This window comes from Protopterus annectens, chromosome 2.part0 (genome assembly GCF_019279795.1).
Source record: "Protopterus annectens isolate FY-2018-M chromosome 2.part0, PAN1.0, whole genome shotgun sequence".
Taxonomy (NCBI): domain Eukaryota; kingdom Metazoa; phylum Chordata; order Ceratodontiformes; family Protopteridae; genus Protopterus; species Protopterus annectens.
In genome coordinates, this window is record NC_056728.1 from 1,837,558,586 (window position 1) to 1,837,575,402 (window position 16,817).

At 41.1% G+C, this 16,817-nt stretch overlaps 1 protein-coding gene across 1 annotated transcript in view; it reads right to left on the bottom strand.

Annotated features, from left to right (window-relative positions):
* Positions 1-16,012, bottom strand: part of SLC25A34 (solute carrier family 25 member 34) — a 332,838-nt gene extending 316,826 nt beyond the window's left edge. Inside the window, exon 1 of the mRNA XM_044061868.1 lies at positions 14,957-16,012. Within this exon, the coding sequence (XP_043917803.1) occupies positions 14,957-15,415 (459 nt within the window). The 5' untranslated portion in view covers positions 15,416-16,012. The remainder of the gene's footprint in view (positions 1-14,956) is intronic.
* Between the last annotated feature and the right edge of the window lie 805 nt (positions 16,013-16,817).

Genomic DNA, 16,817 nt, shown 5'->3' on the forward strand with positions numbered 1-16,817 from the left:
TCATACCATCAAGACAGTACTTGAGCTTTCTGTAAGCATCCAGGGTATGGAATATTCTTTCTCCCTCATATTTAGGTTCAGGAAAGAAAACAGAGAAATGGATAGTTTGACAAAGTAAACTCGGTTACCACTTCGGGGATAAAAGAAGGGTTTGTTCTCAAAAAAGAAAAAAAAGAAAGAAAACTGTTGCTGCAGAAAATAGAATAAGGTTGACTTACCATAAGAGCTTGCAACTCAGATACCCTTCTGGCAGAGGTTGCAGCAATCGAGAAAACTGTTTTCCTAGATTAAGGACATCAAGTCAGATGATTTTAGCTGGTTAGTTGGTACAAATGGAACACGTGCTAGGTTCTCTAAGACAAAGTTAAGTTTCTTACCTCCATTAGTACCTGCTGCACATCCTCAGTAATCAGGTGCCTACGGAGAATCAAGACCCTATCATCCAGGCAGTCAACTGAAGTTGACTGTGGACAGGGTGTATCAAATACCCATATTCTTGATTGAGTAGATCCAGTCTGTGAGGAAACTTGTAGTAACTGGCCCTGGCCATTTCCAAAAGAAGGAATTCACCACAATGATTTTGGGAAATTCCTTCTGAATCTTCAGAAGTACCCTGGATATTAATAGAAAAGATGGAAAAGCAAGTAGGAACATTATTGTCCAAGGAAAAGAAAAGGCATTTGTCTTTCAAGCCTTTTCGAATTGAGTCCTTGAACAGAATCTTGCTAGATGATTGTTCAGAGAAGAAGCAAATAAGGAACTCCTTGCAGATGGATCACATTTTAGAAGACCACCAGATCTAGTTTCCATTCGTGAGGGTCTGCCCTTGTCCTGCTCAACTTGTCTGCCACACAGTTTTACTCTGACAGAATACAGGCATCCTTGGTAGTCTGCAAGGAGGGGGTTACAACCTAATTCCCCTCGTTGGTTGATGTACCACATAGCTGTGGTATTGTCTGCTGAGTGTCTTGATTAGGACAAGCATCTCTTTTATGTGCTTGTATCTGTCCTTAGTGTTCCACACACCTTATGATTTTGTCCTTCCTGTAACTACTCCCCAAGCAAAGTCGGATGCATCTGTGGACAGACTGTTTTGGAACAGGAAAGAAGAAAGGGAGCCCCAACTTTAAGGAGAGTTTCATGTCTCCACCAAGTTATTTCTCTTCTAACAAACCCCAGCACTGGGATTTCAAAAGCAAATGATATTGGTGCCAGAGCCAGAGAGACTTTCAGTACCACTGTACTTTCTCATGTGGAGTCTTGCCAGGGGCATCATGAGAATCATAGATGCCATGCAACCCCAAATCCTCAGGTATACTCTTGCAGTAACCAGAGGCGGAGTGGGAACCTAAGAAACAGATCTACATAAAGATCTAAGTTTTCTTGTAGAAGAAAAGCTCTTTGAACTTAAGTATCTAGCGGACAACCCAGGGACACAATCCTGTGTGAAGGAGTCAAAAAAAGACTTTTGAATGTTCTCCTACAATCCCAGCTTGTGTAAGAGATGACATCTGATACTCTGAAACAGACTTTGTAAAGACAAGCAAGTCATCTAAAAATTGAAAAAATGTGGATACCCTGTATCCTGCAATGAGCTATAACTGCTGCCAGACACTCAAGGAACACTCTTGGTGTAGTGGATAATCCAAAGGGCAAGTTAGATGAAAACTGATATGTGATCAAGACACACAAAACCTTAAGAAATGTCTGAAGTCAGGATGAATAGGAATACAAGAAAATCTAAAGGTTTTACTGCTCAATGCTAGACATCTAAACAAAAAACTCCACTCCCTAGAAGCTCTCTTCACCCTAGAGAATGCTGACGTATGTGGGGTCACCGAGACATGGTTTAAAGCTACGGAGAGAACACCAACAGTGCAAGGTTATAATTCCTTCCACACATTTAGACCAGCTACTTCACAGACAGGGACTAAAGGTGGAGGTATCTCGACTTACATCAAAAATAAATACACCTCAAGGCTAGTCAAACAGAAAAATGCACTTGAGTTGCTCCATGTTCAAATCACCATAGGCAAGTCCAATACCACTTCCTTACAAGCTATAGGTCCCCCTCTATAACTCAGGAAACCCGTACCATGTATTTAAACTTATTAGAAACACTAACCGTCCAACCAAATACCATATTCACTGGTGACTTTAGTTAAACCACTATTAACTGGGAATCCTATATGATACCAAATGTACATGCACAGAGATTCCTAGATTTTATGAACACAAATTACCTACACCAAATAGTCAATACACCAACCAGGGGTGCAACCATACTGGATCTGGTCTGCACTAATATGGGAGCGTGCTGCACACCCCCTACTGTAATGTCTTCCCTGGTAAGGTCAGACCACAAAATGGTCTCCTTTGAAGTAAAAATAAAATCTGGACCCCCAGCAAAACCTACAATATTCAGGAACTACTCTAAGGCTAACCTCCTGCTATAAAGTGATAACCTGGCAAAATGTCAAGCCCTCATAAACCCTGAGAACATTGCTGCCTATGCAAAACTGTTCACAGAAACCTTGTACAAGCATGTTAATAGCTGCATAGAGGCAGCTGTACCCACCAGGAAGAAGTACAGAACTAACTCAAAAAGAAGCCACCCTGGTAGAATCACAAAATCAACAGGCTGTATAACAGAAGGAAGAAAATCATGGCAAAAATTAGGAGGTGCAACACCCACCAGGATAAAACCACTCTCATTAAACTAAACAAACAACTTAGGGGACAAATAAAGTCTACCAAAGCCAAATCTGAGGTAAGTTTGGCTTCCCAGGCCAAAGACAACCACAAAGCATTTCTTAGCTTTGCCGCAACCTCAAAAGTAATACAATATTGTGTACAGAGCTCATTGCAAATGGAATCATCTATATGGAGCCAGAAGATATAGCAAACCTCCTGGCTGATAAATTCAGCTTCAACTTTATCCCCCTCTCTCCCCCTCAACCTTCCTTTAGGAAATACCATCAAATACAACTCCCCTACTATCACTAGGGAACAGGTCCTTAATGCCCTCTCCAGGACCAAGAACACTGCATCAATGGGCCCAGACAATATCCCAGGATGCCTTCTCAACAGCAAGAAACATGACCTAACAGGGCCTCTGGAATTACTAATTAACTGTAGCCTCCAAACAGGTTTCGTGCCTCATGAATGGAAAATGGCAACTGTCATACCTCTGCACAAAGCTGGGCCATCTACAAACTCATAAGTCTCACTAGTCTTATAAAGCCATGGAAAGAATTATCATGGAGATGATCAACAGATATAGTACACCTCAGGACACTGGGCCCAACCCAGTTTGATTTCATCAAGGACAGATCATGCCTACTCAACCTGGTGGACTTCTTTGAGAAGGTAACCAAAGCAATGGATGAGGGAAAAATGGTTCACACTACCTACCTTGACTCAATACCAAGTCTGAGTCACTTACTTCTGAAATTTGTTCTGCGAGTGCATCAATTCTCTGGACATTTTCGGTTTCTTGTTGAACCTTGTAGGAGTCCATTTCTTCATTTCCCTGATGGGAAGTGGAAATGGACGACCAGTTTGGTCTAAAAAAGAGTTTAATACCGGTTGATGTTGTCTTTCTTCTTACGTCTGCACTCAGGTTCTCAGTTTCATATAATACTGTACCATCCATATTATCTTGGTTAGATGTTGATGCCATCACTTCTTCTTCTATTAAATTAATATGTTTAGTGTTAGATTTCATTCTATGATCTATCAGTAGACTCACAATAGTTGTTAATTTGGCTTCATAACTGCTGACTAGAGCCCTTGTTGATCGGCCTCCTCTTTCTTCCGATGACTGTGTAGAGATATCATTAGGACAGTTATGAAGCTATATTAAGTATTGCTTCATATATAAATGTTATGATTGTTATATTTATTATTAATTATTGGATATTTATTCATTTATGGACTTTATTTCTATATTTATGAATTCATAGAGTGCTTAGTATTAAATATATTTATAGATTAATGCATTAGTTATAGGAAGATGAATGGACAAACCATTGATTATTAATACTATTTGTGCACGATTGTTTATGCAACACCTAGATTTTATACTGTAGCATATTATTTTATTAATGTTTATATTTCATACGAAATTTATTTAAAATTTTTTTTAACGTGACATATATATACATATATATATATATATATGATAAATAAGCATGCTAATAGTGAAATAAAAAACATTTCATAATAACATGGTCAATATTTCTTTAAGGCGGATTTTGGCGCCAAGTTTTAACTATTTAAATGTTTGTTCAGATGTGAAAAGCCATTTGCCTGAAGAAGGGTTTACTACAACCCAAAAGCGCTCACATAAAGCTTTACCGTTTTATCAATTTGATTTTTATGATGGAATAAAAAGTTAACAGCATTGAATTTGCCGTGGTGGTGTCTGGAAGTGTTGCTACGAGAATATTTGATTGTTTTCATCTGGATACTTTTAATATACAACTGCTTCTTTGTTTTTACAAACTCAGGAGTTAGGTACAAACTTGTATGTCACCCAGTCGATAGCCAACTGGCTCATAGACAGGACCCAGGAAGTTAGAATTAGGGAGTCCATCTCTACAAAGAGGCCAGTTACAAGTGGAGTCCCTCAGGGATCAGTTCTTGGACCGCTCCCTTTTGGCATTTACTTCTCAGACATCAAGGCCAATGTCAGTGGTCCCTGGCTGAATAAATTTCCAGATCATTACAAATTAGGAGTGGTCATTGAATCCCACACTGACACAAATGTTTTCTAGGAGGGGCTGACACAGACAAACAACTGGTGTCAGAGCCATATTCTAAAACCAAATGCCAAGAAATGCATAATAGCATTCTTTGGGAAGTCATCCATCCCTATTAACTATCATATCGAAAACACACCCCTCAGAGTTGACCCAGTAGTCGGGAACTTAGGAACACACATAGATAGTAATCTAGCCTTTGAACATCATGTGTCTACAGTAGTGAGGAAAACATTCTATGTTGTGCAACTTATAAACAAAGGTATGGCATCTAAGTCCAAGGAAATTATTGTTCCACTGCATTCGGCATTCATCAGACCCATCATTGTGTACAATGTCCCCTTTGGTATGTACCTAACCAGGCATATCCAACAATGGAAACATCCACAGAGGTTCATCACTAACAGAATACACGGCACAAGTAAAATGTCCTATGCAGACCGCCTGAAGGCCCTATCCCTGTATTCTGTCTCCTACAGGCTTTTGAGGGGAGATCTATGCCTGGCATGCAGGGCATTGTCAGACCCCACTCTGATGGACCTCCTGCATATCCACAAAACAAACAGCAATAGAATTACCTGTTCTAAAGACTTAAACCTTGTGTGTGATATAAATAGGACCTGTTGGAGAGACAGGTATGTATCCCAGAGACTACCCCTTCTATGAACAGGCTTGCCCATCTGTGTGAAGCAGAATTCCTCCCTAACCCAATTCAACTGCAACTTGGACAACTGGATGGGGAACTAGAAATTCATCCCTGGTTTGGCACCTATGTCTCTAATGGACACAGGCAACCTGTAAATAGTTCATCTCCCAGGCCCCTACTTGTAAATGTTACATCTCCCAAGCCCCTGCTTACACTTATCAAGGGTCCCAGAACTTGTCAGAGATTTGGGATGTATGGCTAGGCTTAAAAAGGCCCTTGTGGTCATTAGCCTAGTAAACATCTATGAACCTATAATAATACACATATTTTAAATCTAGTGTTACCAGGAAACTTCAATGACAGAGAAGAGATAACAGATTGACATCATTTTTTAATTTGGGCACTAACGCAAATAGGCTTAGGAAAGTAAGATCCCGAACTGGTCTCCAAGTATTTTCTTTCTGTGGCACTAAAAATATCCACAGCATGTGATGAATGACAGGTGGAAATAAAGGAGTCTGGTGGATGATTAATTAGGAGGAATTTACTCCCACTACCATCTGTAACTTTGATAAATGATCTTCAGAACCAGTTTGTCTGAAAAAGTGGAAATTCAAACTTTCTGGAAGGGAAATGGGGCTGCCAGGGTGGGAGAGGGAAAAAGGTCCCTTAAACAGTCATTCTGACTTTGTTGGACTGTCCTTGGCCTTTGGAGGTTCCAGAATTCTTTTTGGAACCCTCCTGACATTTCTTCTCAAACATCTGTTTACCTGCACTTTGTTGAGACTGTTTTTTTATTTGTTTGTTTTTTGTTTGTTTTTTGCTTTTTGGACAAAACTGGATGAGAGATAACAGAATCCCTTAGAAAATTTGGAAAAGGAGGGTTGTAAAATCCTAGAGCTTTTCTGACTCAACTTACCCTTTTCGTCACACTTTTTGATCTCCTCTGCAGCACAGCAGCCAAAATCTAAATCTTCACCCAAAGGATAATTTAGAATCTCATTTTAACATCATCTGGGAGGTTCTGAGCACACACTCAGGCAAAACTCCTCAAAACAGTACTGGTGGCCATAACCCTGGAAGAAGTATCAACATAGTCATACACACGCTGCAAACAATGAGTAGTGGCTTGTACAGTTGAAGAAAATAAATTGTTTAAAGCAGATTTTTCCTCACAAGAAGAAACTGCAAACAAAACATTACTCATACTTTCACAGTTAGTCAGAACAAGCTTTAACATTGGAGCCTGAAAAATTCTGAAAATCAAAGTTGCAGATTCGCTTCCTATACTTATCAATCATCTTCTCATCCTTAACAGAAAGAGTAGGATTTGAATTAACAAAATGCTTCATAGGAGAAGGATTAACTGAAGCTATAGCTACAGGGTCAGGTTTGAGAAAAGGGAATAAAAACTTAAAAAGACCGAGGAACTTTATACATCCAATCTGCCTTTTAGGGGCAGCTGGCTAATTATCAGGAAAATCGTAGGCAGTAACACAAACATCCTCCAAAGCTGACAGAACTGAAAGAATGGGCAAAGGTTCTGGAAATTCCTTCTGCAACAGTTCATAGTGTTTTCCGAGGGTCTAAGAAACCGCAGTGTTCTCCCACTGAAAACACTGGCACATTTGGGATATAGTCTTGGGGAAAGAGAAACTCTCACATGGAAAATGAGAAATTGAGGTCTCCCCAAAGTCTGAATCATAGATCTGAAGAGAAAAGCCTGTATCTATCCCTGCATCTTCCCATCTAGATTCAGAACTTTGAACCTCTTCAGAAAAAGAGGTATATGTCTTTCTTTTAGATGAGTGGTCTGAGGTACAACTAATGGCCACAGCAGTGTCACCCACCTGCGACAGAGGTAAATTGCTTGCCTGTTGTGGTACAAAATGATGTTTGCTTAACTTTTTCTTTCTGAGGCTGGAAGAAGGACTGCCCAAAGACTTCCAATTTGTTCAATGGTCAAGCCGAAAATGGTACCTCTTTTCCATGGAAAGCAAGCAGCAAAAACCAGTAAAACGTAAAAGTCTTTAAATGTCACTTTCTTCACATAAACACACCACAGTAAAAAGCACCAACACTTTCCCAGCTCCAGAAAGTAAAATAAACAAAATTTTTCCATAGAAAAAAAAATGGTTTTCAATTACTTTATAAACAACTTTTAAACTGATAAGGAAAAAAAGAGTGTTCTCATTTTAAAAGTACAATGCAGTCTCATGACAATCCATTAAAACACAAACTCTTAGCTTTAAAATATCTTTCCTGATCAGGAAAAGTATTGAAACTAATCTGCCCAGCAAAGGAACCACATGAGCTTACCATCAATCCTTGAAAGCCTCAGAGGAACATACTCTTTGGTGACAGGAAAGCTCTAAAGGGCTTGGCTGACTCACGGTTTGGGTGCGTGAAACGTGCCCTGAAGCTTTGGAAGCTGGTTGGCTGTCATATTGTATGCAGGATATAACTTGCAGGATAGAATTCATACACCCAGAACCGGGTCCAGCACTAGGTGACCTAAGCAGTCACCTAGGGCCCAGTAGCGAGGGGGGGGGGCTGCCATAAAATTTACTTTTAAATTACAAAAAAAAAAAGGACATGTTTTCGTTAAGGGTGTTCATCTTTAAAAACCTCCTCTGTGTGCAATGCAGATTTACATTCAGTCATGTGTCCGCACACACCTGTTGTTGCTTTCATCAATGCACACACCTGCTGATTGCTTCTTCTTCTACTCCGTGTGCGAAATTTAAACACACGACCATTTCTGCTGCCTGCTTCTTCTGTCTATTCACAATTGGAATAAAGTGCGGTGTGGAATAAAGCAAGCGTTAAAGGCCCTACCCAAGGCAAAGAGCACAGCTTCCATGGGACCTGTTAGTATCCTAGGCTGCATTCTACACAATCTTCAGCAAGAACTAGCTTCACCATTGAGAACCCTATTCAACCACAGCCTAACTACAGGCTTCATTACCCTGCCTGGGGCCCCATTTGACCATGATCCAGATCTACAGTGAACTTCCGCTTTGTCCAAAAAATGTTAATTTACAGTGAATTATGCAACCATTTTTTTCCTGGCAGAAGATTAAGTGGGCTCTTATCTACATTGTGAAAACTTCTATTGCATGAGGGATTTGCCTTGGAAAAGAAATGCTCTTATCCCCATGAACTTGACAAGTCTGATCTGTGAAAGAATAGAAAGAAGGTGCAGGTTGCTCTGTACAGTAAAAGCTAGAACTGTCACAAAGGAGGGCATACTGCGAAAACTCAGCAGTACCTAGCAGTTTAAAATCAGTGCATGACAAAACATGCTAAACAGTTTATCATGAGGGTCAGTACATACAGCTTACCTTGACCTGGCCAAGGCCTTTGACACAATTCCCCACTTGGGCATCATCAAAAAGCTAACACGACTTGGTTTTAATCCCTATCTAGTCAGATGGGTGGACAACTGGCTCACAGACAGGACCCACAATGTCAAAATAGGTGCTGCCACCTCCGACAGCAGACCTGTCACTAGTGTTCTCCAGGGATCTGTCCTGGGACCCCTACTGTTTGGCATATACTTCTCAGAGGTCCAGGTAAAGACAAAGGGCCTGTGGCTGACTAAGTTTGCAGATGACTGTAAGTTGGGTGCTGTCACTGACTCCCCGGTTGATGTTAACATACTGCAAGAGGGTCTCACAGCTACAAATAACTGGTGCCAAAGTCATGGCCTTAAGTTAAATGCAAAAAAAATGCATTATCGCATTCCAAAACACGCCCCCACTGATTACCACATCAACGCAAACCTCCTAAGCACAAGACCTGGGTACTCAGGTTTACAACAATCTCACATTCGACCATCATGTGGCGGTGGTAAGAAAAGCCTTTTACTCAGTTCATCTCATAATTAAAGGGATTGCATCCAGAAAAAAAAAAGAGGTTAATACCTCTCTTTACTCCTCCCTTATCAGACCTATAATTGAGTATAAAGCCCTGTTCAGTATGTATGTCTCCAAACACCTGCACCAACTGGAAAGGCCACAGAAATACCTCACAAAGAGAATCAATGGCCTCCAACACCTATCCTACGCGGACAGGCTTAAATCACTATCACTCTACTCGGTATCATACAGATTGCTCAGAGGTGATCTGTGTCTCGCCTACAAGGCAATATCGGACCCTGCCCTACTAGAGATGCTCCATAAGTCTAACTCCTCGAGCATTACCCGCTCAATATGCCTAAATCTAATATGCGACATCAACAAAACCTGCTGGAGAGACAGGTTTGTCTCCCAGAGGCTGCCCCATCTCTGGAATAGACTTCCCATACATGTCAAAAGGAGTACCTCACTGACCCTCTTCAAACGCAACCTTGATGAGTGGATGGGAAACCATAAATATGTCCCAGGGGTTCCACCTTTGTCCCTCACTGACAGGGGTGACATGTGCTGACTGAGGTTTCTTTTTTGGGGATAAACTCTTGGCTAGGCTTATAAGGGCCACAGGGCCATTAGCCTAGTAACCTTCTATGATCCTGTGTGTGTGTGTGAAAGACAACAGCCTGAATCCTCTACACCAGCTATCACACTGAGTTTCAGTGCATTTTCAAGGAATTGTGAGTTTCAGTGCATTTTCAAGAAGTGTGAGCTTCAAAGGAAGAGAACTTTACTGCTACTCATGCTAAGTCTGTTTTTGTTTTTATTGTGCATCTGTTTTGTTTAGCAAATGGTCGGCACTGTTTGTGCTAGAAATTTTGAAAGCAGTGCTAGCATATTGCTTTTGATGCAGAAGGCTGTGGTTCTACTCCTACACCATGTAGACAGATTTCTGATACTGTATTGTAGTAGAGAGGGTGGGGGTGCTGCAATTCTGACTGTGTTCTCCTTTGGATGAGATGCTTAGTAACTATGAACCTGTTGTTGATTTGCCATCAATTCTCTATTGCAATATTACCAGCTTTCCAATTTTGTTTTTCAACATAACATAAGCAATTTATTCTTCAAGGGCAGCAGGCACTGAATATGTAGATAAAACACTGAAATATACATTTGTTTGCTAGTAGCAATCTCTTCATTAGTCACAGATCACTTTAATGTGGAATTATTCAGATGACTTTATTTCTGCAGAGATTGTGCATACTGACTGATATTGGTGGATTGTAATCACAGAAATTTGTTTTTTTTTACAGTTGAAAAGTTCTGAAACGGGCAGTTTTGTCATCATTGGTTCATACATTTTGTTTCATTGCCTAATGGAAAGATATTCAAAACTACAAACTTAGAACACACTCTAACAAGTGGCAATTTATTACAGATTGCATTAAATTGTATTCTTTGTGTAATAAATTCCATCAAGAAGGTGAATCAAAGAACACCTGCATGCATGCATGGTCAGAAAAATGTGTACAAGGGGCCTATGGTTTGAAAACGGCCCAAAGGTAAACAATCTTCTACTGGCCCAGATTCATTTTCTTTGAATGTGGGGTTAATGCCATTTAACTGAATGTGAGTTTCAAGGGCAGAGAAGTTACTATTCATGCCAAGTCTGCTCTTATTGTTAGTCATTTGCTAAACAAAACAATACAGTCTATCAGTGTTTGTGCTATAAAATGTGAAATAAAATCTTTAAATTAAATCCAAATATATGTAATCATTGCAGAAGTAAAAAAAGAAAACTGTATGCACACTGACAGGTTTGAACAGTCTTTATAGTAACAGGGAGAAACAGCCAAGTAATGTGAAACTGGAATAGATGGGGGGACTACTGTGTGTGTGTGTGTGTGGGGGGGGGGGGGGGGGAATCCATTACCCTGCCTGAGGCCCCATTTGGCCATGATCCAGATCTGCAGTGAACTTCCGCTTTGTCCAAAAAAATGTTAATTTACAGTGAATTATGCAACCATTTTTTTCCTGGCAGAAGATTAAGTGGGCTCTTATCTACACTGTGAAAACTTCTATTGCATGAGGGATTTGCCTTGGAAAAGAAATGCTCTTATCCCCAAGTGAACTTAAAAAGACTGAGCTGACCAATGAAAGAATAGAAAGAAGGTGCAGGTTGCTCTGTACAGTAAAAGCTAGAACTGTCACAAAAGGAGGGCATACTGTTTAAGAAAACTCAGCAGTACCTAGCAGTTTAAATCAGTGCATGACAAAACATGCTAAACAGTTTATCACTGTTGCTGGTGGTGCTGTATCTCATAGCTTTAAAGGTACATAACTAAAATACGAACAAAGCAACAGGTATAAACATAGGTACTATAATACTCTCCTGCCAGATACTTCAAAAGCAACAAGAGTGATGAATTTAAAAGGTGTTTTAGCACTATTTTTAACAACTAAGATGAGACAGGCATGTAAAACAGGTAGGAGACAAGACAACAATATGCTAAGAACTGAGTAAAGACAGAACCAGGTAGAAGACAAGAAAAGGCCATCCAGTTCAGAGAAAGGGGAACAATGGAAAACAAGGTGACAGGTGTTGTCCTGGAAGAAAAATATTTCAGAAGTCTGAAGAAGCAGCATAAACTTTTTAAACTATAATTTAACCAGGTAATAACAGCAATAATGCTCTGAAGTGAATCAAAAGTGAAATTTACTCCCATATGGCCACAGGGTCAGTACAGTTGCACAGACTTCACATGACCAAACATTGCTAAGTGGGTGTAAATTCCACTATGAATCACACACCTACCATCTGTTACTGCTTACATATCAACTTATCAACTATTATTTATGTGCAGAACTTCTGTACTCACAATGTAGACACTATATTTCATCCCAGCAAGAAGCAAACAAAAGTACAGATGCAATCCAACTGAGATCCCACTTAGATTCATAGGTAGGTACTAGGCTACTGGCCCTAGGGCCCATATAAGCCTAACCAAAAAGGTACCCTGGCTTTCGACACCCACGAAAATTAATTTCCTGTGCCCCTGCTGAGCAGAGCCACAGAGGTGATCCCAGGGGTGAATTTCTTATTTCCCATCCAATCATCAAGATTTTTCTTGAAGAGTGCTAATGAGGAGCTTTGTTTGATATAGATAGGTAGCTTGTTCCAGGGTATGGGAAGACTCTGGGACAGGAATCTATCCCTCCAGCATGTTCTGTTTATTGTGGTGACAAGGTTTAGGTCCCTAGAGCATGTAGCTCGGAGGGGTTGGGATTTAAGTGGAGCATGTCCAACAGCTCTGGGTTTGACATAGCTTTGTATGTTAGGCAGAGATCACCTCTGAGTAGGTGATATGCGACGAAGTAAAGCTGGAGTTTTTTGAGACAGTCTGTGTAGGGCATCTGTTTGAGGCCGGTAATCCTCTTTGTGAGGTATTTCTGCGGCCTTTCCAGTTGTTGTAGATGTCTTGTGAGGTACATACTAAAAGGGGCATTGTACCCTATAATGTGTCTAATGAGTGACGAGTAGAGGGGAACAAGGACCTCTTTTTCCTGGATGAGAACCCTTTTGTGATGAGGTGTGGCATGTAGAAGGATTTCCTGACTACTGTGGCGATGTGATTATCAAAGGAGAGACTACTGTCCACCTGTGTCCTAAGGTCTCTCATCACACTTTTGGTGTTAAGTACACTACCACCTATGTGGTAGCTCATGGGTACAGAGTTTGAGTTTTTACCAAAGGGGATGACAATGCACTTTTTGGCATTGAGCTTGAGGCCATAGCTTTGACACCAGGCATCTGTCTCAGTGAAGCCCTTTTGTATGATATCCACATCTTTAGGAGTTTCGATTATGGCTCCTAGTTTGCAGTCATCTGCAAACTTCATTAGCCAAAGACCTTCTGTGTTAGCCTGTACTTCAGAAAAGTAGATACTAAACAGGAGAAGACACAGGACTGAACCCTGTGGTACTCCACTTGTCAATGGTCTGAAGTTGGATTTGGAGCCTGCTACTATCACAGTGTGGGTTCTGTCAGTGAGCCAGTTGGAAACCCATCTTGTGACATAGGGATTTATACCTAGTTTAGTGAGTTTATCTATAATCCCAGAGTGGATGATGGTGTCAAAAGCCTTGGCAAGATCTAGATAGGCTGTGTGAACCACCTTAACCTCATCTACGGCTTTGGTGACTGCTTCAAAGAAGTCTATCAGGTTTAGGAGACATGATCTGCCTTTTACAAACCCGAAATGGGTGAGGTCCAGAGTTTGGAGATTACCAGTGTCTTTGTTTATAAGTTTCATGGCCTTGCAGACCAGGCTCATTAGGCTAATGGGGCGGTAGTTCCCGAGGTCCGTGGGGGCTCCCCCCTTGTTGAGTGGGATAACCGTCGCTGTGCACCATTCAGTGGGCACAAAGCCTGAAGTGAGGCTATGACTAACATGGTGCTTAGGTGGGGTGCCAGTTCATTCTGTAATTTGTGTAGAACCAGGTGGGGTGCCAGTTCATTCTGTAATTCGTGTAGAACTTCCCCAAAAAATACACATGTACACTCCTCATCCACCTAGGAGCAACTGCCAAGATGTGCCAGGATACCAGAGATCCTGATGAAAAACATGCAGAGTCTGCACAGTAAGCTGGGAGCCAAACCACAGAACCTAGTGTTGTGAGATAACATTGCTATCTAATGCACTACTATACTGTTCATGTGTTCATATGCTATTTTAACATTGCAAAATGTGTTGTTGGTGGAGCAATGATTCACTACTACATATCAAAGATATTTTTATTTGAAAACATTCTTGAAGAATGTATGACAACCCCCTTCAGTTTGCAACAAAGCATTTTTTGAAGCAAAATGAGGAACCTTTCCTCAGAAAGAGGTACAGTTGAAAGGTATGTCTGTGGTGATGCATCTAGCTTGCCAAGCAAAGTAGGCTACTTGGCTGAATGTTCAGAATCCTGGAGCATAGCTATACTGCACCCCTTGACAACAGACTGAGTATATGCTGCAGCTTGTAGAGTGACCTCAGGATTACCTACAACTTAGCTGTTAAAAATTACTGTTGACAAACTGTAAAACATTTCTTTTCATAAGAATGGAGTTCTATTTCCAGTTCAAGACTGTTGCCCATTACTGCCCCATCACTAAAATAACAATAATCCCAAAGCAATACTTTGCCAGTCTCCCGGGAGTTAGACAAGTGATCTCATTAACTCTATCCTTTGGACCACACTTCTCAACCTCTTAATGCAAGAAAAATAATGGGGGGAGGGATAACCGCCCCAAAAATAGGGAGATTTTAAATACTGATCTTATAAACTTAGAAATGTATTTATTTTATTTTGACATTTGCTAACCGGATATGTCCGACTGACAGCCCATTTTCAGTGGAAGTCCAGGGGGAAGCCCATAAGAAAACAAGTTACAAGTTCCTATAACAGGATTTGGGCTAATATCCTTCGGAAAATGCATGCTAAGTCTGAAACTCAAATGTATGTCATTATTTTGTGACTTCAGTCCTAAATGTTGTGCCAAAGTGCCAGAAAGTTACAAATGTTATGAAGAAGAGACCAAAATATGAGCATTCTGCGAAAATCTGCACAGTTGAGAGGCATGCGTTTGGACATTTCTGCAAATAAAACAATTGACTCATAATAAACTAACACACGTGAGTGCTTACCAGATAGGTGGGGCTGGCTACAAAGGCTCCTAGGGCTCCAGCCACTGCACCTGCAGCGATGCTCCCTCCCGGTCTCAGAGTGACACCGGCAGTCTCTGCAGACGAGTAGACACCAAAGCGCACACCATTCATGAGCCCCTGGTATAACAGACCTGCAGCGAGTCCTTTCTGCAGCCCGCGGAGTCCATCAGCTTGACTCACCGCTAGAAGAGCCTGCAGCACACCCCTGTAGTGTCGCGGGTACGTGCCCGGTGCTCGCAGTTCTCCTTGGAGCTGCAGCCTTGTCTTCACTACCTCTAGTGGATTAGTGAAAACACAAGCGAGGCAGCAGGCGGCAGAACCCAGCATAAAGTCCACAGCAATAGGCAGAGGGGCTGACATGACACGTTTTGCTCGAGTGAGCTTCTGGACAGGAACTGAGCTCGGAGACGAAGTAACTGTTGAATGTTCCAAGATCATTGGGAAAGAAGGGTATCCACAGCTTTACTTAATCTTCCAATCACAGGGAAAAAAACGCATTCAATAGTTCTGATTCAGGTTAAGATAAACCCGCTTAAAGACTCGTGAAGCAGCGGGAGCATGAACGGGCATTCCGAGAGCTGTAATAAACGTGAAGTGAAAACATCACACTTGTAAACATTAGCAGAGGCGCGCACTCGCACTCTCTGGCTAACAAACTTGTCTGGCTGACCATTGATCCAACTAAAATTGATTAAGGTGATATATAGCCGCAGTCGACCCTTTGTAGCGAAAAGGACAATATGCAGACCAGGCTTATTTTCTCTGGGAGTGTGCAGATCGAAGTTTCGCCGCAGAGTAGAACTCCGACGTTAACCAGGATCGCACAGCAGGCAGTCGTTGGTGTTTCCTTGCATTCATTTCATATATTCCTAGTTACAGTGTTTTTTTTTTAGACATTTGCAGTTCCTGCTAGCTATAAGCATTACTTTATCTCAGGACACGACACTGCACACGCCTAGCATTCACAATCACCGCCTCAAAGTCTTTATTCCATTGACAGCTGTTTGTGGGCTGTGCCCTTCATGTGCTACTTATAACCAATCACCGTTATAACTGAGCGTTCAGTCCACAATTATTGGTTGGGTGGAAAGTAAGGCAAAGGTCGCTTGGACATTTCAGCGGTGAGTAGCACGAACCGTAAACAACTAGCTTTGCATTGTGAGGGAAATTTCGATGTAATGAGGAAGATATAAAATTTAAGGAGAAGAAAACCTAGCTATTTTAATATATAAGTTATCTCGCACTACTTGTTCTTTAAATAACCACTGAACGATTGTTTAACTTCCAATTTGACTGTTTGTGAGTAAGCTACGTGTGAGTAATCACGACTATTACGAGAAAAATGTCATAGTTTATTTATTTATTTATTTAACATTTGTTGACCGGGAATGTCCGACTAGGTTCCACAGAGCCTGTTTTCAGCGGAGGCCCGGGGAGAAATGCTCCAGATGCATGTTTTTGGAATTACGGTATGGAATTTGGAGTTACGAACTCTCAGATGTCCCCGATTTTGCCTGTTTTTTTTTGCCATTTTCTGGTAAATCAGTACAGTTACTCAATAATGCCAGACATTAGAGTTTTAATTTCAATATATATTGTTCAGGATTCGGAAAACGTATGTTGAAGTAAAACATTTTGTACTGTTAACGTTTTGAGCGAATTATCTTCGTCTTCTTTCGGCTGCTGCCGTTAGGGGTCGCCACAGCAAATTAGACTAATATTTAAAACTGACCCTAGTTTTGGCCATTTGTCCTCCTGTCCCCCACTTTATTTTGTCTTTGGTTCTGATTCTTGGGCAGAGAGGGTGACAGGTATGTTACATATTCGTGCAAAATATGAG